Here is a 24,291-nt window from a genome sequence, read left to right as displayed (position 1 = left end):
CAGCCATATATATGTATATGTATGTATATATATATATATATATATATATATATATATATATATATATATATATATATATATATATATATATATATATATATATATATACATATATATATATGTATATATATATATATATATATATATATATATATATATATATATATATATATATATATATATATATATATATATATTTATTTATTTATTTATTTATTTATTTATTTATGTATATATCGTCTTGGTGAGATAGATAATTTTGTATTGTTTGTACCAGGAACTCTTCGGGTACCTGTACGTGCATCAAGAGGCCAGACCGGCCGTTGACAGAGATGAATCTTCTTGGCACCGGATACAACGCTGACCCATGACCTCCACGAGGCTACTCGTGACGTCATGGTGGTAGGATGCCCAGCCACACAAAGACAACGTGGGATCACGGGGTGGTCCCGGCAGTGACGTCAGGTCACGTGGCCGGGGGCGGTGACACGTCACCTGACGATGGTGAGACCGGGAGCTTGGGTGGTGACACAGGTATGTTTCAACAGGTGGGTGGTGAGACGCCGTGTTCATGTCAACATCTTCATGGTGACACGGTACTTTCAGCTACGGAGCTGGTTGGTGATACACTAAAACCACCCCCAAATGGTGACACCGAGACGCCGTGTGGTGACACAACACGTGTGTCTATAGACAGGGGTGTCACCGCTACATGTCCTCACAGCTCGGACAGCTATAGGACTTTAGGACATTACCCTCGTATAGAACACACACCAGAGGACCCTGGTCCTGATCTCTCTACCCAAACGACCCACGATACGTCCAACGCCACTGGGTACGCCCAGCGCTACCCTAGCATCACCAACACACACGTCGACCCCAAGACCACAACCCCAGAAGCCACGCCCACCTCCAGTAAACGCCCTCAGCAGTTTTCTTTCTCCGACGATGACGTCACCGGAACTCCGAACCAGGCCGAACAGGGCGACAAAACGAACCGGCATCCGGCGAAAGAGAAAAACCGGAACTGTTGCCGGTACCCATGGCGCCGGGTCAAACACCGGCAGATGTACCGGCTAGCAGGGATGTCGCTTGCCTATTGTTTAAGCATCATGTGTATTAGTTTGTACAGAGGGATGTTTTCACAAGACGCGGGGCTGGAGGATAACATGGGAGACGACCTTCTTGTAAGAACGAGGCGGCAAGCAGGTTAGCATTACGTCCTCTTGTTGTGTCAACCTTCAGCACACAAATATGCAACATACTGTAGTTATTAGTTTATAATACGAGTTAGTTATACAATACTCGCTGGGATATAACGGTTCAGATAATAGTGGAAGTAGAGTTCTTCTGTTTATGTGATATTGGCTTATGAATTATAACGTCTTGAGTACCAGGCCCAGCATGATTGAATGACGTCATGCATTAGCTTGGTTCCACCATACGGTGCCATGTAAGCTGAACGTACCTTGTATTCGTAGCAATTTGCGCCTTAAGACTTGGTTAGACCACCCCGCTTTACATAATTATAAAGAACTAGATGTAACTTCTGTAGCCAAGGTTGTTAACCTGACATCTTTTTTACCGTAAGCCATCAACATGTCATCTCTACTTTAGATCATGCATTTATCAGTTCTATGCAGAGTCTCTTTCAAGCATATCTCCGTAGTTGGAGGGGTGGGGAGTACACGTCTACCGCCTTCCCGGACGAAATAAAAATATATAATTTATATAAAAAATAGATACTTTAACTAGCGTCGTCGCCCCCCCCCCCCCCCTCACCTCCTTAGTCTTAAGTTCCCCCTCCTCCTTCGTCGGGGGGGGGGGGGAAGGAAACAAATCTTGTCTCAATGTCCTCCCCGTGTGTCCGTCCGTCCGTGCCCCCCGAAGAAAGTCTACACCGCCCCCCCCCCCCGAACGAGATGGATTTTATATAGTAAACATATACTTTTACCAGTGTCCGCCCCCGAAAATGTCAAGTGCCCCCCCCCCCCCCCCCCCGGAGAAAAAAGTCTGGAAGAAACACTGCCCGTGTCATACCCGTTTAAGACCATTTGACATCTTAAATTTAATCCATTCCCATTTCCATCTCTGATCCCTGCCGATGCCATGGGTGCTCTTATCATTAGCAGAGGGTGACGCCAACATCAGCTGTAGTGAAGGCTCCTCTAGCTCAGGCCACAGTATGCCCGGAGACTTCCTGACCAAAGAACAGGCCGATATGGGAGGCTGGCTCATCCATCTGTTTATTGGCTCATACATGTTTGCTGCCATCGCTGGGGTGTGTGATATCTATTTTGTGCCGTCACTAGAGCACATCTGTGAAGGTAGGTGTGAATGTGTGTGTGTGACATCTAGATTGTATCTGAGACATCTAGGGTGTGTGACATCTAGGGTGTGTGACATCTAGGGTATGTGACATCTAGGGTGTGTGACATCTAGGGTGTGTGTGTGACATCTAGGGTCTGTATGTGTGTGACATATAGGGTCTGTATGTGTGTGACATCTAGGGTGTGTGACATCTAGGGTGTGTGTGTGACATCTAGGGTCTGTATGTGTGTGACATCTAGGGTGTGTGACATCTAGGGTGTGTGACATCTAGGGTATGTGACATCTAGGGTGTGTGACATCTAGGGTCTGTATGTGTGTGACATCTAGGGTGTGTGACATCTAGTAGGTGTGACATCTAGGGTGTGTGTGTGACATCTAGGGTGTGTGACATCTAGGGTCTGTATGTGTGTGACATCTAGGGTGTGTATGTGTGTGACATCTAGGGTGTGTGACATCTAGTAGGTGTGTGTGTGACATCTAGGGTGTGTGACATCTAGGGTCTGTATGTGTGTGACATCTAGGGTGTGTATGTGTGTGACATCTAGGGTGTGTGACATCTAGAGTGTGTGTGTGACATCTAGGGTCTGTATGTGTGTGACATCTAGGGTGTGTGACATCTAGGGTGTGTGTGTGACATCTAGGGTGTGTGACATCTAGGGTCTGTATGTGTGTGACATCTAGGGTCTGTATGTGTGTGACATCTAGGGTGTGTGACATCTAGTAGGTGTGACATCTAGGGTGTGTGACATCTAGGGTGTGTGACATCTAGGGTGTGTGTGTGACATCTAGGGTCTGTATGTGTGTGACATCTAGGGTGTGTGACATCTAGTAGGTGTGACATCTAGGGTGTGTGACATCTAGGGTGTGTGTGTGACATCTAGGGTCTGTATGTGTGTGACATCTAGGGTGTGTGACATCTAGTAGGTGTGACATCTAGGGTGTGTGACATCTAGGGTGTGTGTGTGACATCTAGGGTCTGTATGTGTGTGACATCTTTGGTGTGTGACATCTAGGGTGTGTGACAATTAGTATGTGTGACATCCAGTGTATGTAACATCTAGGGTCTGTGTGTGACATCTACTTCGTGCAGTCCCTTATCATACCTGTGAAGGCAAAATATCTTACCCCTCCATCCTATCACCACGACTTTAGCTTATTTTTTCCTTTTTCATTTCTTTTTTTTTTTTTTTTTTTGAGAAAAAACCTGAAGGCGCAACTTGTTTTATTATATCAATCCACTTTTTGCAACACCCTCTCTATAGTCAGACACCCCGTCCCCCTTCCACCCCACCCAGATTAGAAAAAATCACCACTAACTTTTGACACTAAACTTTCAACTATTTATTTTTAACAGACCTTGACCTACAAGCAGATGTAGCTGGCGCGACATTTATGGCTGCAGCCAGTTCAGCTCCAGAATTTTGTACGTCTGTTATAGGTGAGGCTTATAGCAGCTAACTTTTATGTATGTGACTATGTATGATTGTATGTATGATTGTATGTATTATGTATGATTGTATATACTTATGTATGATTGATGTATCTATGTGTGACTGTATGTATCTGTGTATTATTATATGTATCTATGTATGATTGTATGTATTATGTATGATTGTATGTATGATTGTATGTATTATGTATGATTGTATATACTTATGTATGATTTATGTATCTAAGTGTGACTGTATGTATCTGTGTATGATTATATGTATATATGTATGTATCTATGTATGATTGTATGTATCTATGTATGTATGGAGTAGCTAGTTGGACTACCCTTTAACAACATATGTGTAAATGGGTTGTGTTTACATCATCTACTACACAAAACCTGACTGCCCCCCCCCCCCACTGTAACCCACACTACACCTGTCACCCACACCAACCCTACCTACAATTCACACCAACCCTACCTACCAACCACACCAACCCTAACTATCACCCACACCAACCCTAACTACCACCCACACCAACCACCCACACCAACCCTATCTACCCCCCCCCCCCCACTAATCCTAGCCTTCAGCCATCAAACCATGACCCAACCCCTTCGAATATTCCAGGTGTTTTTCTCGCCCAAAATGACGTAGGACTCGGTGCCATTGTTGGCTCCTCTATATTTAACTTACTGGTCATCATTGGATGCAGTGCCATCTTCGCTGGAATGGTCAGGCTCTAGCGGTCTTAACACGTATCTTTGTTAGGATGTTCATCCTGTCTTATAAGTCTTCTAATTTACTTTTCTTAATACAAATATTTTGAGTTTTTTTTTAATAATAGATTTTTTAAAATTATCAAATATTTCAGTTTTTACAAAAACATCAATTTGATAATAATCTTGATTATATTTCATCCTTGCTTATTGGATTGACTAACTACTGTTTTTTTTAGATAATTTGACAAAAGTCTTTTTTGTTAGTTAATTTGAATAACTTCTGTTTTACCAGCTAATTTGATTAACCAATTTCCACAGATAATTATATTTTAAAAGCTAATTAAATTGACTAACTGCCGTGTTAAAGCTAATTTGTCTAACCTAATTTTCTACCTAATTTGTCTAAATTTCTAGCTAATTTGTCTAACCTAATTTTCTAGCTAATTTGCCTTACCTAATTATTTAGCTAATTTGTCTAACCTAAGTTTCTATTCTAGCTAATTTGTCTAATTTTTCTAGCTAATATATCTAACCTAATTTTCTAGCTAATTTGTCTAACCTAATTATCTAGCTTATTTGTCTAACCTACGTTTCTAATTTGTCTAATTTTTCTAGCAAATATAACTTACCTAATTTTCTACCTAATTTTTCTAACCTAATTCTCTAGCTAATATATCCAACCTAATTTTCTAGCTAATTTGTCTAACCTAAGTTTCTAGCTAATTTCTCTAATTTTTCTAGCTAATATAACTTACCTAATTTTCTAGCTAATTTGTCTAACCTAATTTTCTAGCTAATTTGTCTAACCTAAGTTTCTAGCTAATTTGTCTAATTTTTCTAGCTAATATATCTAACCTAATTTTCTAGCAAATTTGTCTAACCTAAATTTCTAGCTAATTTTGTCTAATTTTTCTAGCTAATATAACTTACCTAATTTTCTAGCTAATTTGTTTAACCTAATTTTCTAGCTAATTTGTCTAACCTAATTTTCTAGCTAATTTGTCTAACATCGAAATTCCCAGCTAATTGACAAACTTCTAATTTTCCAGCCAGTTCAATTGACCTGGTATCCACTGACCCGTGACACGATCTTTTATTTTATCTCCATCGTCCTGATGGCTGTGTTCATGAACGACAGCTTGATCGTGTGGTGAGTAGAATGGTTTCCCCTTTAGAATCAAGGGAAGTAACAATGAGATATAGATTGTTTGGAGTAACGCTAGTTATCTCCCTTGTGAAATGTTTACTGACTTGAAGTGGATTGCAATAGCATGAATAAATGGGTGGTGGGCAACATTATCTCTAAGGGGAACAAAGTTGTGTGCAATGTGTATTTTGTGCTCTGAAAGTCTTATTCGTAGGTATGTAATTTACAAAATGAATGCGCCTTAGGTTTAAAATTAATGCGCGGCCGCGCAACCGCACAGCTTAGTGGGAACATTGGCTAGTTGGACTGTAGAAATGTGGGTAGATGGAGGGAGTGGGTGGTGGGTGGGTGTATGGCTTTAGCGGCCAACGATAGAAGAAATACACAAGGTGCTTATATCCTCTTACATCCTGTCAAGATGTAGACATATACCCTCACGGTTGAAAGGAAATAAACACAGCGTTTATTTCCTCTACAGTAAGAATATATCGTCAGAGGAAAAGCGATAATACTTCTTCATAAGACGTAGATCTATAAGGCAAAAGATACATATTGCATTAACTTGTTTAAATTCTTAATATTTATTTTCTTACAATTTCCTTAGCGCTAACCCAGCATAAAATAAACCCTAACGCTTAAACTCTAACCCTTAACACTAGCCCCTAACACCAAAATATAACCCCTAACCCCACGTATGTTATAATGTGTGGATAAATTATATTATTAATGCCATTTGCACTAATGACAAAAAAACCCACCTTAATTAAAATAGGATTTGAACCCGTAACCTTGTGGATACTAATAACTACCGATGCTGCCACGCATGAAAGAAAACTCGAGAGGAGATGATATTATATCAGCACGTTACATTTTTCCTCTGTCATTGACCGAAATAAGCACTTTCGATTCTTAAAGTTCCCTTTCAAACCTGACGGTCTATAGGGCAAGTGAAGTAGAGTTCACTTGTTTCTGTGACTACGACATATGAAGAGATGGTGTCGTCAGCACTATGCCCAGCCGCCTTTACTTTTCCTAACGTGAGTTAGGTACCCATCAGAGTTGGGTGGACTCAGGGACTTGAACCCGGATTCTTACTCGAGACTTACAGATTAGCAGTTCAGCTCTCTACCGCTAGACCACTCCGTTCGATACTAAAGTGTAGAAATCAAGTTGCGTGACTTCCTCTGCTTTAGTACGAAAAATCGGGGTTGTTTCCCTTGTTTCCGAGTGTTGCGTTCTACCCCTTGTGTCAGAGTGTTGAGTTCTGCCCCTTGTGTCAGAGTGTTGAGTTCTGTCCCTTGTGTCAGAGTGTTGAGTTCTGCCCCTTGTGCCAGAGTGTTGAGTTGTGTCCCTTGTGCCAGAGTGTTGAGTTGTACCCCTTGTGTCAGAGTGTTGAGTTCTGCCCCTTGTGCCAGAGTGTTGAGTTGTACCCCTTGTGTCAGAGTGTTGAGTTCTGCCCCTTGTGCCAGAGTGTTGAGTTGTACCCCTTGTGTCAGAGTGTTGAGTTCTGCCCCTTGTGTCAGAGTGTTGAGTTCTGTCCCTTGTGTCAGAGTGTTGAGTTCTGTCCCTTGTGTCAGAGTGTTGAGTTGTACCCCTTGTGTCAGAGTGTTGAGTTCTGTCCCTTGTGTCAGAGTGTTGAGTTCTGCCCCTTGTGTCAGAGTGTTGAGTTGTACCCCTTGCGTCAGAGTGTTGAGTTCTGCCCGTTGTGTCAGAGTGTTGAGTTGTACCCCTTGTGTCAGAGTGTTGAGTTGTACCCCTTGTGTCAGAGTGTTGAGTTCTGCCCCTTGTGTCAGAGTGTTGAGTTGTACCCCTTGTGTCAGAGTGTTGAGTTCTGCCCCTTGTGTCAGAGTGTTGAGTTGTACCCCTTGTGTCAGAGTGTTGAGTTCTACCCCTTGTGTCAGAGTGTTGAGTTCTGCCCCTTGTGTCAGAGTGTTGAGTTGTACCCCTTGTGTCAGAGTGTTGAGTTCTGCCCCTTGTGTCAGAGTGTTGAGTTCTGCCCCTTGTTTCAGAGTGTTGAGTTCTGCCCCTTGTGTCAGAGTGTTGAGTTCTGCCCCTTGTGTCAGAGTGTTCAGTTCTGCCCCTTGTGTCAGAGTGTTGAGTTCTGCCCCTTGTGTCAGAGTGTTGAGTTCTGCCCCTTGTGTCAGAGTGTTGAGTTCTGCCCCTTGTGTCAGAGTGTTGAATTCTGCCCCTTGTGTCAGAGTGTTGAGTTCTGCCCCTTGTGTCAGCGTGTTGAGTTCTGCCCCTTGTGTCAGCGTGTTGAGTTCTGCCCCTTGTTTCCTAGTGTTGAGTTGTGCCCCTTGTATGAGAGTGTTGAGTTGTGCCCCTTGTGTCCACAGGTGGGAGGCCCTGGTCATGATCATAGCATACATCGCCTACATAGGCGTCATGTTCGTCAACCAGCGACTGGAAAAGTGGGCCATTGCCAGGCTAAAACGGGCCAGGGCCAAGCCGGTGGTCTTAGGGACCAATCAATTTCTCGTGGATGAAAAAGATGATTTAGCAAGGTAGGTGCTAGACGTCAGCAAGATTTCGAATTCAACATCAACTGGGTTTGGTTCGGTTGTTTTTGTAGGGAAGGGGGGAAGGGGAGTTACACTCATGGTTGCTCAACCGAAAAATCTTGAGTTGAAACCCCGGGCAGATGAGGCACGTTAGCTAGGGACAGCAACTAAATATATAAGAAATAATACCAAAATCCAACAACTGCTGCCTTGTAGTTCGTTCTAGTTTAGACAAAGGCTGTGAAAGCAAATCCAAAATGAAAAGCAGGCTGAAATCGGAGTCAATGGCCAATATAGCACATCACAGGTTGACACATTATACTTAATTGTATCGAATGAAAATCACGTTCAATATTACAATTATATTACAAGTGGGAAAAAAGCAGGAGAAGAAGACTAGAAAATTTAATTAAATTATAAAAATATATCAAAATAGGCTAGAAATTTGGTTTAAAAGTGCAAATGCCAGAAAGCTTATTTTTCAAACAAAATTGAACATTTAAAAAAAAAATGTGAAATAGGTACACAACTACAACCTATTTTATTAAGGCTAGAAATATTCAAACATGTAATTATTAATAATATAACATCTTAGAATTATAGTTCGCCATTTTGTTTTTCTAGTAAAACAGTTGTTGTGATTTTCATTGTGTTACTTTTCCAAGGCAACTCCGGTTGACTCAGTGAGAATTATAGAACGTTTTTTTTTAAATATTTGAATCAATAAAATAATTCTAAAATTCCAATTGAAAAATGAATGCAATCGATGAATCCCAAATAGCTGAAATTTGAAACGATGTCACAATAATTTTATCGCTTGCCATATTTTTCTTTTTTTTGTTTAACTTTTTACGATTTTAGCATGATTATATAGTATCAGTTATGTTAACAAAAGTCAATACAAGAAAACAGTTGTTTTGTAGAAGCAAAATAGTGGTCTGGCATCTCAAGTTCTCTTGTTCAACCCATCAAACCATATAGATTAATCGAGGCTGAGATCTCATATTCTCTATAGCAACCCATCAAACCATATAGATTAATCGAGGCTGAGATCTCATATTCTCTATAGCAACCCATCAAACCATATAGATTAATCGAGGCTGAGATCTCATATTCTCTATAGCAACCCATCAAACCATATAGATTAATCGAGGCTGAGATCTCATATTCTCTATAGCAACCCATCAAACCATATAGATTAATCGAGGCTGAGATCTCATATTCTCTATAGCAACCCATCAAACCATATAGATTAATCGAGGCTGAGATCTCATATTCTCTATAGCAACCATCAAACCATATAGATTAATCGAGGCTGAGATCTCATATTCTCTATAGCAACCCATCAAACCATATAGATTAATCGAGGCTGAGATCTCATATTCTCTATAGCAACCCATCAAACCATATAGATTAATCGAGGCTGAGATCTCATATTCTCTATAGCAACCCATCAAACCATATAGATTAATCGAGGCTGAGATCTCATATTCTCTATAGCAACCCATTAAACCATATAGATTAATCGAGGCTGAGATCTCATATTCTCTATAGCAACCCATCAAACCATATAGATTAATCGAGGCTGAGATCTCATATTCTCTATAGCAACCCATCAAACCATATAGATTAATCGAGGCTGAGATCTCATATTCTCTATAGCAACCATCAAACCATATAGATTAATCGAGGCTGAGATCTCATATTCTCTATAGCAACCCATCAAACCATATAGATTAATCGAGGCTGAGATCTCATATTCTCTATAGCAACCCATCAAACCATATAGATTAATCGAGGCTGAGATCTCATATTCTCTATAGCAACCCATCAAACCATATAGATTAATCGAGGCTGAGATCTCATATTCTCTATAGCAACCATCAAACCATATAGATTAATCGAGGCTGAGATCTCATATTCTCTATAGCAACCCATCAAACCATATAGATTAATCGAGGCTGAGATCTCATATTCTCTATAGCAACCCATCAAACCATATAGATTAATCGAGGCTGAGATCTCATATTCTCTATAGCAACCCATCAAACCATATAGATTAATCGAGGCTGAGATCTCATATTCTCTATAGCAACCCATTAAACCATATAGATTAATCGAGGCTGAGATCTCATATTCTCTATAGCAACCCATCAAACCATATAGATTAATCGAGGCTGAGATCTCATATTCTCTATAGCAACCCATCAAACCATATAGATTAATCGAGGCTGAGATCTCATATTCTCTATAGCAACCATCAAACCATATAGATTAATCGAGGCTGAGATCTCATATTCTCTATAGCAACCCATCAAACCATATAGATTAATCGAGGCTGAGATCTCATATTCTCTATAGCAACCCATCAAACCATATAGATTAATCGAGGCTGAGATCTCATATTCTCTATAGCAACCCATCAAACCATATAGATTAATCGAGGCTGAGATCTCATATTCTCTATAGCAACCATCAAACCATATAGATTAATCGAGGCTGAGATCTCATATTCTCTATAGCAACCCATCAAACCATATAGATTAATCGAGGCTGAGATCTCATATTCTCTATAGCAACCCATCAAACCATATAGATTAATCGAGGCTGAGATCTCATATTCTCTATAGCAACCCATCAAACCATATAGATTAATCGAGGCTGAGATCTCATATTCTCTATAGCAACCCATTAAACCATATAGATTAATCGAGGCTGAGATCTCATATTCTCTATAGCAACCCATCAAACCATATAGATTAATCGAGGCTGAGATCTCATATTCTCTATAGCAACCCATCAAACCATATAGATTAATCGAGGCTGAGATCTCATATTCTCTATAGCAACCATCAAACCATATAGATTAATCGAGGCTGAGATCTCATATTCTCTATAGCAACCCATCAAACCATATAGATTAATCGAGGCTGAGATCTCATATTCTCTATAGCAACCCATCAAACCATATAGATTAATCGAGGCTGAGATCTCATATTCTCTATAGCAACCCATCAAACCATATAGATTAATCGAGGCTGAGATCTCATATTCTCTATAGCAACCCATCAAACCATATAGATTAATCGAGGCTGAGATCTCATATTCTCTATAGCAACCCATCAAACCATATAGATTAATCGAGGCTGAGATCTCATATTCTCTATAGCAACCCATCAAACCATATAGATTAATCGAGGCTGAGATCTCATATTCTCTATAGCAACCCATCAAACCATATAGATTAATCGAGGCTGAGATCTCATATTCTCTATAGCAACCCATCAAACCATATAGATTAATCGAGGCTGAGATCTCATATTCTCTAATGCAACCATCAAACCCTATAGATTAATCGAGGCTGAGATCTCATATTCTCTATAGCAACCATCAAACCATATAGATTAATCGAGGCTGAGATCTCATATTCTCTATAGCAACCCATCAAACCATATAGATTAATCGAGGCTGAGATCTCATATTCTCTATAGCAACCCATCAAACCATATAGATTAATCGAGGCTGAGATCTCATATTCTCTATAGCAACCCATCAAACCATATAGATTAATCGAGGCTGAGATCTCATATTTTCTCTTTTAACCCATCAAACCTTATAGATTCCACTAGGCTAAGTTTTCATACTCTCTACATCCACCCATCATACATTATAGATTCCACTAGACTAAGTTCTCTTACTCTCTATATCCATCTCTCAGCAACAACCGCTTGGTGATGATGGAAGCAAGACGACACAGCCGCATTGCTGGCACCATCAAACCGTTGATGGAACTTGAGACCCCACTGACAAAGTCTGGCATGCGAGAGGTGGAGAAGATGGGCATGTCTAATAACGAGGTGATCACCCGCATCAGACAGTCTATCGGGGGCTCCTTGTACCAGGAGAGTAGCCAGGGCAGCCAGAAGATGGAGAAGCTAGACTTGCCCAAGGTCAAGGTTGTGAAGGTTCCCTCGGAGAAACCGGATGAATCTGATGGTACCAGCATTGACAAGAAAGAGATGTCGGAAGAGCACTTAGAGACGTTGGTCGTTCAGGATCAGGAGCAAGAGGTGGCTAATGAAGAGGAAGACGATAGAAAAGATAAAAGTAATTTTATTTTTTAAAACCTTCGGTTTTCCGTTCTCGTTTTATTTGGTTTGTCTGTCTCGTCATATATCAAGGGCTAGGTCAGTGAATTCTTTGTGTGAAGATATAAAGGATTAGGTCAGTCAATTCTTTGTATCGTTAGTGTGAATATATCAAGGATTATGTCAGTCATTTCTTTATTTTATTAGTGTTCTGATATCAAGGATTAGCTCAATTGATTCTTTGTGTCGTTAATATGTAGATATCAAGGATTAGATCAGTAAATCACGTTCGTAAATCTAAGTAGAAAACAAGTATCAGTTAATTTTACATGTCGATTTACATAAAATCAAGGAATATTTCCATTATGTTTATGTATCATTCCTGCAAAGAAATACGTTGATACGTTGTGTCTTCTCTTGTGCAATTTTTTGATAGGGACCACATTGAGTAGGTTGTATCTCTCTAGCGAAACTCGTCCTGACTTGACGTATGTTTCTAAATTCGTGCTTTGTTGCTACGTTCTTTGTAACTACACGCATTGTATATACGTGCTTTGTAACTACACGCTTTGTGTGTATGTGCTTTGTAACTACACGCATTGTATATACGTGCTTTGTAACTACACGCATTGTATATACGTGCTTTGTAACTACACGCATTGTATATACGTGCTTTGGAACTACACGCATTGTATATACGTGCTTTGTAACTATACGCATTGTGTGTATGTGCTTTTTTACTACGTGCTGTGTGACAAAGTACTTTCGAACCACACGCTTTATAATCATGTGCTGTGTTACTAGCTGATAGTTAACCACACGCTTTATAATCATGTGCTGTGTTACTAGCTGATAGTTAATCTTTAAGGCCAGATGTTTATTATGTAGGCGATGCTAGATCTTTAATTACATGTCAAATTCTACACCACTGTCCTCGTGGTAAAAACATGTGGTCTAGTTTCACGTCCAGGTCGATGGTCTAATGAGCAGTAGTGATTTAATGTTTCTAAAGAATGGTCTAATTAGTAGTAGTGATATGAAGTTTTTATAGAATGGTCTTATGAGCAGTAATGATTTGAAGTTTCTATAGAATGGTCTAATTAGTAATAAGGATGTGAAGTTTCTATAGATTGGTCTAATGAGCAGTAATGATTTGAAGTTTCTATAGAATGGTCTAATTAGTAATAAGGATGTGAAGTTTCTATAGAATGGTCTAATGAGCAGTAGTGGTTTGAAGTTTTTATACAATGGTCTTATGAGCAGTAATGATTTGAAGTTTTTATACAATGGTCTTATGAGCAGTAATGATTTGAAGTTTCTATAGAATGGTCTAATTAGTAATAAGGATGTGAAGTTTCTATAGATTGGTCTAATGAGCAGTAATGATTTGAAGTTTCTATAGAATGGTCTAATTAGTAATAAGGATGTGAAGTTTCTATAGAATGGTCTAATAAGCAGTAATGATTTGAAGTTTTTATAGAATGGTCTAATAAACTGTAATGATTTGAAGTTTTTATAGAATGGTCTAATGAGCAGTAATGATTTGAAGTTTGTATAGAATGGTCTTATGAGCAGTAATGATTTGAAGTTTCTATAGAATGGTCTAATGAGCAGTAATGATTTGAAGTTTTTATAGAATGGTCTAATGAGCAGTAATGATTTGAAGTTTTTATAGAATGGTCTTATGAGCAGTAATGATTTGAAGTTTTTATAGAATGGTCTAATTAGTAGTAAAGATGTGAAGTTTTTATAGAATGCCCTTTGTCTTGAGAACATTGGTTTAATTTCACTTCCAGGCGGATGGTCTTATGATTAATAAGGATTTAAAGCTTCTATAAATGCTCTTTGTCTAGAAAATTTGGGCACCGACTCTCGCTTTTTTACTTTCTCGTATATACGGAGTATAGAGAAAGTCTTGTAACCGTGCAAAAAAAAATCGAGATTTTACACCTCACTGATACGGAAAAACATAATTTTGCAATCTTGTCCGTATGTCTGTGTGTCTGTGTGTGTGTGTCTGTCTGTCTGTGTGTAAACACGATTACTTGAGTACCGTTACAGCTAGGTTGATGAAATTTCATATATAAGTATTTTACCGAAATCGTAGATCCGCATCAACTTTTGTGCGATTTCCGATAACCGGAAGTGGTACTTTTTCTACTTTGAATTTTTCAAAAGCCTATAACTTGAGTACTATTTTAGATAGATAAATGAAATTTCACAAGTAAGTAAAAAATCTAATTCTCTACCTTCTGTCAAATTATGAGTAATTTCCGTTGACCGGAAGTACTAATTTACGCTATTTCCGATTTCTCAAAAAACGCATGTAAATTTTTAAAGTACTAATAATATTGCGCACTATTATGCACATTTTGTTTTGGCGTTCGCTTGGTGCGCAATTCTATTTTCTATGAGATTCTATTCTATTTTTAAAAGTTTAAGTAATTAAAAATCATGTCTATATTCCAAGTTACATAAGAATATTCGAGAAAGTTTATGGGATATCACTCCCGGTTTATTCATTATATTTTTTGGCTATGCGTATAGTATATGTGTTCTGTTTTGTTGTCAAGCTATTGAAAAAAAACGATAGTCACTCATATAGAGTATTTGAATATTTTTAATTTATTAAAAAATTCTTAAAACTTATTTTATGTGACCACTCTGTTTTTTATGTTACATCTGAAAGTATATTTTATCTGGCCACTTATGAAACTTATTATTCTGGCAATCTGTATATTAAATATTATTTATATATACATATATGTTAACCTTTCTTTTATTCAGAAAATAAATAACTATGTAATAATATGTAAGATGCTTAAACACCAACATAAACTCAATGCAAATTAAGCCACTAGAACTCGGGCTAAAAATAAATGAGCACTTTGGACTGGCCCCACCTTGTTGATATTTGTATTGTTCTATTCCTGCGACTGGGACGCTAGGTGTAGTTCAGGAGGGCTCCGGATCCGCACCGGGTAGTGTTCAAGAGGCTATCGATAAAAAGTATATGAAAGGTGTGTACCTTGAGTCTGCAAACAGTGTAGACAATAGCTTAACACTTTTTCTAGTAGTAGCGTGTCTCAAGTAGCTGGACCAGGTTTAAACACAAGAAGTATGTCAGCTGTAAAGAAAATCCAATGACCTTGTGACTTCTAGATCGCGACCTTGTTTGGTTTCAATGAACATGACAAGAAAAATATATCAAGAAAAATAACCCGAAACTGCATAGATTTTTTTTTTTTTTTTTTTTTTTGAGGAACTCTGTGCATAGGGAAGACATCCTGAACAATGGAAAAATACAAAATATTTTAATATAGTGTTGTAATAAATTAAAATTAAGCCGTTGAGTGTTTTGTTCACTGCAGTGATGATCGTAATCCAAGTTTTGCTTTTGTCCACAGTCGAAGTCAGCGCTTATGAGAACCCTCTGGAATTTCCGGCATCGTTTATGGGGCGGTGCTACTACATTTTCATACTTCCGGTGACGCTGCTTCACGTCTATACGATTCCAGACAGTCGGCTGGTGGTGAGTGATGCCGTCACGTTAGGGAGGGGGGGGGGGGGCAGGGGTCGGGTAAATAGGAAGTCCATCCGGCTACAAAAAATAGTAACGTGACTTTTTAGAGATTCAAGTTCAGATGTAGTAAAAAGTAAAGTTCCCTTTTCAAACTTCACGGTCTATCTGGCATGTGAAGTAGAGTTCACTTGTTTCTGTGACCTCGGCATATGAAGAGATAGTGTCGTCAGCACTATGCCCAGCCGCCTTTACTTTCCCTAACGTGAGTTAGGAACCCATCAGAGTTGGGTGGACTCAGGGACGGTCTACTGACTTGAACCCGGCTTAAAACTCGAGACACACGTGTTAGCAGTCTACTCTGCTAGACCACTCCGCCCCTCAAGTTCAGATGTAGAGATCACGTTAGTTGACCTCGTGATACAAGGGAAGACGGGTCAGTTCTGTGTCTAGCCAACTTTACTTCACATCACGTGAGTTAGTCGCTGGGTAGACCATGGACGTGCTTGGAATCCGAACTCAAGACTTTCACGTTAGCAGCAATGTGCTCTACCATCCGATCACACCATACTAGGTTACAGGAATAGGCCCTGAGAATTGTAGAGGTCGTAAGATGTGTTTCTTATTAAACAAGATATACAATATTCGTTCGACATGACAGTCATTCAGCCCGGTTCAGCCTTAATGTATGGTATGATGCATAGCCCCCGCATACATTTTCATCTATAACTTCAGGCATGGGTATCTAAAACTATAAACGGTATAGCGCTAGGATGCTAACCCGAATGTCTCGATTTCGAATCCCGGTCAAAGTCAGTAGAACGTCCCTGAGTCAACCCAGCTCTGATGGGTACAGGGGCGTAGCGAGGGGGGGGGGGCGGGGGGTGCGGACCGCACCGAGTGACACCATTTAGGGGGGTGACACCAAGGCAAAAAATAGCAAAATATATAGTGAAAAACTTGAGGGGGGGGGGGGGGGGCGCAAATCGAAAGTTTGAGGGGGGGGGGGTGCAAATCGAAAATTTGAAAGTTTGTCCCCGGGAAGGGTCGCTACGCCTCTGGGGGGGGGTGACACCATTAAGTGCCGCACCGGGTGACACCCGACCTCGCTACGCCACTGGATGGGTACTTAACTTTTGTTAGGGAAAGTAAAGTCGACTGGGCATAGTGCTGATCACACTTTCTATTCAAATGCCGAGGTCAAGAAATATAAGAACTCTACTTCATCTGCCCAATGGATCGCTAGGTCTAAAGAAGATTCTTTATGGGTGTGAAGAATGGCTTCTTTTTATGTGGATATTGCTTAGGTTTTAGCGCTTAGAAAGATTGCAACCTGGAGACGGATTGTTGAATGCCGATTACCCAACAGCAGATGGCTTTAAAATTCAACTATTTTAACGACTCCCCCACGAGAAAAATAAATTCTTCATATTAATTAAATATTTCTAATGAGAACTAAAATCTCCTCTATAAACAAGTTCGTGGTCATTTAGTTTTTGGTTTTCCAATTCAACATGGTATGATAAACGTTGAGAGAAATTTCTAGTAACTGACTTATTATTTAATACGCCGCTATTTAGTTGTTTTTATTTTCTAATTTTCAGAACTTCATAGTTAGTGAATTCGACACTACCCTCCTTCCATTTCCCCTCCCCCCCACCCCCGTTAAAACAGCAACAGTGACGACAGTTTACGGACGACAAAATGAGAAGATCAAGCAGAACTTCTTACCTATCCTTAATTTCAAATCGTTTAAAAGCTACATTATCTGCCGTTACTTATTCGAACCAGCTCTACAATTGTAAACATTCGGGGTGAACCTTAGCTCACCAGAATGGTGGGGGTGGGGTGATAGCTATATGCCTAGAGAGCGTGCATGTACGTGGTGGTGTCTCCCATGGTCACCATTAAGAGAATTATATATATATATAGATGGTGTCTCAATGCCATTAGTGTATAGTGCATTCAACTGTTGTTGTTTTTTTTTTCTGAAATATTTCAGGATACGTGGCAGGGCAAGCTGTATTTGATATCCTTCATGATGTCCGTTGTATACATTGCTCTGTACAGCTACATCATGGTTTGGATGATTTCATTAGCAGGTTTGTCATGATGAAAGGCGTGGCTACGTGGTGGGGCGTGGTTTCGGAGGAGGCGTGGTTTAGTTAAAAGTTGTTACCCCCCGACAACCGCCGCCCTCTCTGGGGATTGTAACCCATAGATTAGGAACCTGTGAGTTGATATAGGGAGTAGTTCAGTCATTCATCATCATCTTCAGTCTCTCATGATGGAGAATGGGCCACCACTTCCAGATTGCAATACTTAACTGGGCGTGGCCACAAATAGGTAGTGGCTCCATACATGACCCATCCTGAGGGTAGGCCACTATCTTGTAGTGGCTCCATACATGACCCTTTCTGTTTGTGTAGTGGCTCCGTATATTACCCACCCTGATGGTAGGCCACTATTTTGTAGTGGCATGACCCATCCTGATGGTATCCGCTGCGCCTACAAGTAACCAAGTGCTCACCATCTGTCCCCTATCCATCTGACCTTAAATGTTGAGTGCACTTCTTGTATGGTCATCATAGTGGGAATCGTCTGTCCTATCTCTACCCACCTAGTTTAACCTTCAGACCTAACGATCCTTAAAGCAGATGAAGCAGAGTCTATGTGTTTTTTAATTTGGTATTTAAAGAGATGGTGTTGTCAGCACAAAGTCCAGCCACGAATTATGTCAGGTACCCATCAGAGCTGGGTGGGCCAAAGGATGTCCTACAGACTCAAGTCCAAACCCAGATCCAAACTCAATGCTTTCGTGTTAGCAGTCCAGCTATCTACAATCCGACCACGTCACATTATCTCTCCCCATCTTCACTCTATATTACAATTTCTTTTACATGAAATTAAATAAGCAATTATTTTTTTTGCCAAACCTTGTTATTTATTAAAATTTATTAGACGAGATCTATTTCTACGTTTGTGTTAATTTTTAAATAAATTGAAGCTGATCTGAAAAGAATTAAAGGTGCTTTACTGGGTTTTGTTTTAGGAATAGATGTGATGTTTTTTTTTTACAGGTAGTGTCTGGAAGATTCCAGAAACAATCACTGGTCTGACTGTTTTAGCTGCAGGAACTAGTGTTCCAGATTTGTTGTCCAGTGTCTTTGTTGCCAGAGATGGTAGGTTGTCTTCTGTTTGTTGGTAGTAGGTTGTCTTCTGTTTGTTGGTAGTAGGTTGTCTTCTGTTTGTTGGTAGTAGGTTGTCTTCTGTTTGTTGGTGGTAGGTTGTCTTCTGTTTGTTGGTAATAGGTTGTCTTCTGTTTGTTGGTAGTAGGTTGTCTTCTGTTTGTTGGTAGTAGGTTGTCTTCTGTTTGTTTGTAGTAGGTTGTCTTCTGTTTGTTGGTAGTAGGTTGTCTTCTGTTTGTTGGTAGTAGGTTGTCTTCTGTTTGTTGGTGGTAGGTTGTCTTCTGTTTGTTGGTAATAGGTTGTCTTCTGTTTGTTGGTAGTAGGTTGTCTTCTGTTTGTTGGTAGTAGGTTGTCTTCTGTTTGTTGGTAGTAGGTTGTCTTCTGTTTGTTGGTAGTAGGTTGTATTCTGTTTGTTGGTAGTAGGTTGTCTTCTGTTTGTTGGTAGTAGGTTGTCTTCTGTTTGTTGGTAGTAGGTTGTCAATCTGTTTGTTGGTGGTAGGTTGTCTTCTCTTTGTTGGTAGTAGGTTGTCTTCTGTTTGTTGGTGGTAGGTTGTCTTCTGTTTGTTGGTGGTAGGTTGTCTTCTGTTTGTTGGTAGTAGGTTGTCTTCTGTTTGTTGGTAGTAGGTTGTCTTCTGTTTGTTGGTGGTAGGTTGTCTTCTGTTTGTTGGTAGTAGGTTGTCTTCTGTTTGTTGGTGGTAGATTGTCTTCTGTTTATTGGTGGTAGGTTGTCTTCTGTTTGTTGGTAGTAGGTTGTCTTCTGTTTGTTGGTGGTAGGTTGTCTTCTGAAAGTTGGTAGTAGGGTGTCTTCTGTATGTTGGTGGTAGGTTGTCTTCTGCTTGTTGGTAGTAGGTTGTCTTCTGTTTGTTGGTGGTAGGTTGTCTTCTGAAAGTGGGTAGTAGGGTGTCTTCTGTTTGTTTCTAGTAGGTTGTCTTCTGTTTGTTGGTAGTAGGTTGTCTTCTGTTTGTTGGTAGTAGGTTGTCTTCTGAAAGTTGGTAGAAGGGTGTCTTCTGTTTGTTGGTAGTAGGTTGTCTTCTGTTTGTTGGTGGTAGGTTGTCTTCTGTTTGTTGGTAGTAGGTTGTCTTCTGTTTGTTGGTGGTAGATTGTCTTCTGTTTATTGGTGGTAGGTTGTCTTCTGTTTGTTGGTAGTAGGTTGTCTTCTGTTTGTTGGTGGTAGGTTGTCTTCTGAAAGTTGGTAGTAGGGTGTCTTCTGTTTGTTGGTGGTAGGTTGTCTTCTGTTTGTTGGTAGTAGGTTGTCTTCTGTTTGTTGGTGGTAGGTTGTTTGCTGTTTGTTGGTAGTAGGTTGTCTTCTGTTTGTTGGTGGTAGGTTGTCTTCTGTTTGTTGGTAGTAGGTTGCCTTCTGTTTGTTGGTAGTAGGTTGTCTTCTGAAAGTTGGTAGTAGGGTGTCTTCTGTTTGTTGGTGGTAGGTTGTCTTCTGTTTGTTGGTGGTAGAATGTTTGCTGTTTGTTGGTAGTAGGTTGTTTTCTGTTTGTTGGTAGTAGGGTGTCTTTTGTTTGTTGGAAGTAGGTTGTCTTCTTTTTGTTGGTGGTAGGTTGTCTTCTGTTTGTTGGTAGTAGGTTGTCTTCTGTTTGTTGGTAGTAGGTTGTTTTCTGTTTGTTGGTAGTAGGTTGTCTTCTGTTTGTTTCTAGTAGGTTGTCTTCTGTTTGTTGGTAGTAGGTTGTCTTCTGTTTGTTGGTAGTAGGTTGTCTTCTGTTTGTTGGTAGTAGGTTGTTTGCTGTTTGTTGGTAGTAGGTTGTTTTCTGTTTGTTGGTAGTAGGTTGTCTTCTGTTTGTTGGTGGTAGGTTGTCTTCTGTTTGTTGGTAGTAGGTTGTTTTCTGTTTGTTGGTAGTAGGTTGTCTTCTGTTTGTTTCTAGTAGGTTGTCTTCTGTTTGTTGTTAGTAGGTTGTCTTCTGTTTGTTGGTAGTAGGTTGTCTTCTGTTTGTTGGTGGTAGGTTGTCTTCTGTTTGTTGGTAGTAGGTTGTCTTCTGTTTGTTGGTGGTAGGTTGTCTTCTGTTTGTTGGTGGTAGGTTGTTTGCTGTTTGTTGGTAGTAGGTTGTTTTCTGTTTGTTGGTAGTAGGTTGTCTTCTGTTTGTTTCTAGTAGGTTGTCTTCTGTTTGTTGTTAGTAGGTTGTCTTCTGTTTGTTGGTAGTAGGTTGTCTTCTGTTTGTTGGTGGTAGGTTGTCTTCTGTTTGTTGGTAGTAGGTTGTCTTCTGTTTGTTGGTGGTAGGTTGTCTTCTGTTTGTTGGTGGTAGGTTGTCTTCTGTTTGTTGGTAGTAGGTTGTCTTCTGTTTGTTGGTAATAGGTTGTCTTCTGTTTGTTGGTAGTAGGTTGTCTTCTGTTTGTTGGTAGTAGGTTGTCTTCTGTTTGTTGGTAGTAGGTTGTCTTCTGAAAGTTGGTAGTAGGGTGTCTTCTGTTTGTTGGTGGTAGGTTGTCTTCTGTTTGTTGGTAGTAGGTTGTCTTCTGTTTGTTGGTGGTAGGTTGTTTGCTGTTTGTTGGTAGTAGGTTGTTTTCTGTTTGTTGGTAGTAGGGTGTCTTTTGTTTGTTGGAAGTAGGTTGTTTTCTGTTTGTTGGTAGTAGGTTGTCTTCTGTTTGTTGGTAGTAGGTTGTCTTCTGTTTGTTGGTAGTAGGTTGTCTTCTGTTTGTTGGTGGTAGGTTGTTTTCTGTTTTTTGGTAGTAGGTTGTTTTCTGTTTGTTTGTAGTAGGGTGTCTTCTGTTTGTTGGTAGTAGGTTGTTTGCTGTTTGTTGGTAGTAGGTTGTTTGCTGTTTGTTGGTAGTAGGTTGTTTTCTGTTTGTTGGTAGTAGGTTGTCTTCTGTTTGTTTCTAGTAGGTTGTCTTCTGTTTGTTGTTAGTAGGTTGTCTTCTGTTTGTTGGTTGTAGGTTGTCTTCTGTTTGTTGGTGGTAGGTTGTCTTCTGTTTGTTGGTAGTAGGTTGTCTTCTGTTTGTTGGTGGTAGGTTGTCTTCTGTTTGTTGGTGGTAGGTTGTCTTCTGTTTGTTGGTAGTAGGTTGTCTTCTGTTTGTTGGTGGTAGGTTGTCTTCTGTTTGTTGGTAGTAGGTTGTCTTCTGTTTGTTGGTGGTAGGTTGTCTTCTGTTTGTTGGTGGTAGGTTGTCTTCTGTTTATTGGTGGTAGGTTGTCTTCTGTTTGTTGGTAGTAGGTTGTCTTCTGTTTGTTGGTGGTAGGTTGTCTTCTGTTTGTTGGTGGTAGGTTGTCTTCTGTTTGTTGGTGGTAGGTTATCTTCTGTTTGTTGGTAGTAGGTTGTTTACTGTTTGTTGGTAGTAGGTTGTCTTCTGTTTGTTTCTAGTAGGTTGTCTTCTGTTTGTTGTTAGTAGGTTGTCTTCTGTTTGATGGTAGTAGGTTGTCTTCTGTTTGTTGGTAGTAGGTTGTCTTCTGTTTGTTGGTGGTAGGTTGTCTTCTGATTGTTGGTAGTAGGTTGTCTTCTGTTTGTTGGTAGCAGGTTGTGTTCTTTTTGTTGGTAGTAGGTTGTCTTCTGTTTGTTGGTAGTAGGTTGTCTTCTGTTTGTTGGTAGTAGGTTGTCTTCTGATTGTTGGTAGTAGGTTGTCTTCTGTTTGTTGGTAGTAGAGTGTCTTCAGTTTGTTGGTAGTAGGTTGTCTTCTGTTTGTTGTTAGTAGGTTGTCATGTGGTATAATTTACAATATACTAATGAGAAAATGCACTTGTTGTGTTTTTACCTTATTTCTATAATGTTGTCGTTTATACAATATGCTTTAAAAATAAGTGTTTTGAAAATTTGTCAACTGTCTATGACTCCCTAAAAAACTCGTGAGGTTTTTTTTTTTGACCAGGTTACGGCGATATGGCAGTCTCTAACGCTATAGGGAGTAATGTATTTGACATTTTACTGTGCCTTGGTAGGTACTGAGTACACTGTTTAATTTGTGAGTGATTCTAGCTATTTATAAACCATGTAGATTTCTTCCAATGTAGTTTTTCTGTAAGTGTTTTTTTAATGTATTTTTAAACAATGTTGTTTTTTTAATGTATTTTTAAACAATGTAGTTTTTTAATGTATTTTTAAACAATGTAGTTTTTTTTTTTTTAAATTGGTGTCAACGTTTAATTAAAGCGTTTTTCAACAAGACGCGTTAAATACCTATTTCAAATTGTGAACTGTTATTGATAATTACCTAGCTCTTAGTGTGTACAGTTATTGTTAATTACCAATCTCTAATCGTGAACTGTTAAAGTTAAATACCTATCCCTCATTGTAAACTGTTATTGTTCAATACCTATCTCTCATTGTAAACTGTTATTGTTCAATACCTATCTCTCATTGTAAACTGTTATTGTTCAATACCTATCTCTCATTGTAAACTGTTATTGTTCAATACCTATCTCTCATTGTAAACTGTTATTGTTCAATACCTATCTCTCATTGTAAACTGTTATTGTTCAATACCTATCTCTCATTGTAAACTGTTATTGTTCAATACCTATCTCTCATTGTAAACTGTTATTGTTCAATACCTATCTCTCATTGTAAACTGTTATTGTTCAATACCTATCTCTCATTGTAAACTGTAATTGTTCAATACCTATCCCTCATTGTAAACTGTTATTGTTACTTTCATTTTTTCCCCAGGCGTGCCTTGGTTAATCGACGCAGCAGCATTTAACAAAGGCGGTACGCCTATCAGTAGTGACGGCATGGTCTACGCAACCTTGACCCTATTTCTGACCATCGCCTACCTGTGGATGTCCATGCAATGTGTCAACTGGACCTTGACCCCTATTTACGGGGTCATCACCCTTATCGTCTACTTTGTGATAATCACCTTCGTCATTCTCATCGAGATGAACGTCTTATTTCAAATCCACTCAGAAAAGAAGTGTTGAACCCGCCCTGACCCCTGTGTTACCCCCTGTACTGACCCCCCATGTTTGTGTTTGTCTGTTAAGTTTGTTGAGAAAATTAAAAAAATTACCAAATGTGTAGATATTGTTCCATATGTTTGGCTGTTTCCGTTTGAAAAGTATGTGGTTTGATCTAAGGGGTCGTCCATAAATGACGTTACACTCGTAGGGGGGAGGGGTGGGTCGTAATTTTGTGAAGTGTGTGACGTCACTTTTTTGCATTATAAAAAGGCAATATTAGAAAACGAGTTTTAGCCGTTATTTCACGTTTTAGAAAACAGTTTTAATAAATTGTAATAGGAATTGATCAAAATACTCTATGTTGACAGAGTTCTGACAAGATTTTGGAAAAAATTCAACAGCAATTTTGAGGGGGGGGGGGTGGTTGCAGGCTGAGGTGTGACGTCATTTTAGGGGGGGGGGGGTCTGGCTTTTTTTGACGACCTGTGACGGAGGGGAAGGGGGGAGGTAAAAATCGTCCAAAAATGCGTGAC

The 24,291-nt window shown here is 39.5% G+C and overlaps 1 protein-coding gene across 1 annotated transcript; it reads left to right on the top strand.

Annotated features, from left to right (window-relative positions):
• Positions 1-287: 287 nt before the first annotated feature.
• Positions 288-23,868, top strand: LOC131929922 (sodium/potassium/calcium exchanger 4; the record flags this gene model as incomplete). The annotated part of the gene is given in 13 exon segments (XM_059286313.1): positions 288-1,209; positions 2,130-2,327; positions 3,686-3,769; positions 4,395-4,498; positions 5,536-5,636; positions 7,970-8,137; positions 11,853-12,241; positions 15,171-15,242; positions 15,630-15,754; positions 17,745-17,844; positions 18,823-18,924; positions 22,729-22,794; positions 23,526-23,868. Coding segments are annotated over 13 exon segments (2,565 nt in total). The 3' UTR covers positions 23,780-23,868.
• Positions 23,869-24,291: the final 423 nt, after the last annotated feature.

The sequence above is a fragment of the Physella acuta genome, unplaced genomic scaffold (genome assembly GCF_028476545.2).
Source record: "Physella acuta isolate Inbredline_101_S28 unplaced genomic scaffold, ASM2847654v3 ptg001693l, whole genome shotgun sequence".
Lineage (NCBI taxonomy): Eukaryota > Metazoa > Mollusca > Gastropoda > Physidae > Physella > Physella acuta.
The sequence above is the reverse complement of the archived record's forward strand: the minus strand, read 5'-3'. Positions and strand labels throughout refer to the sequence as shown.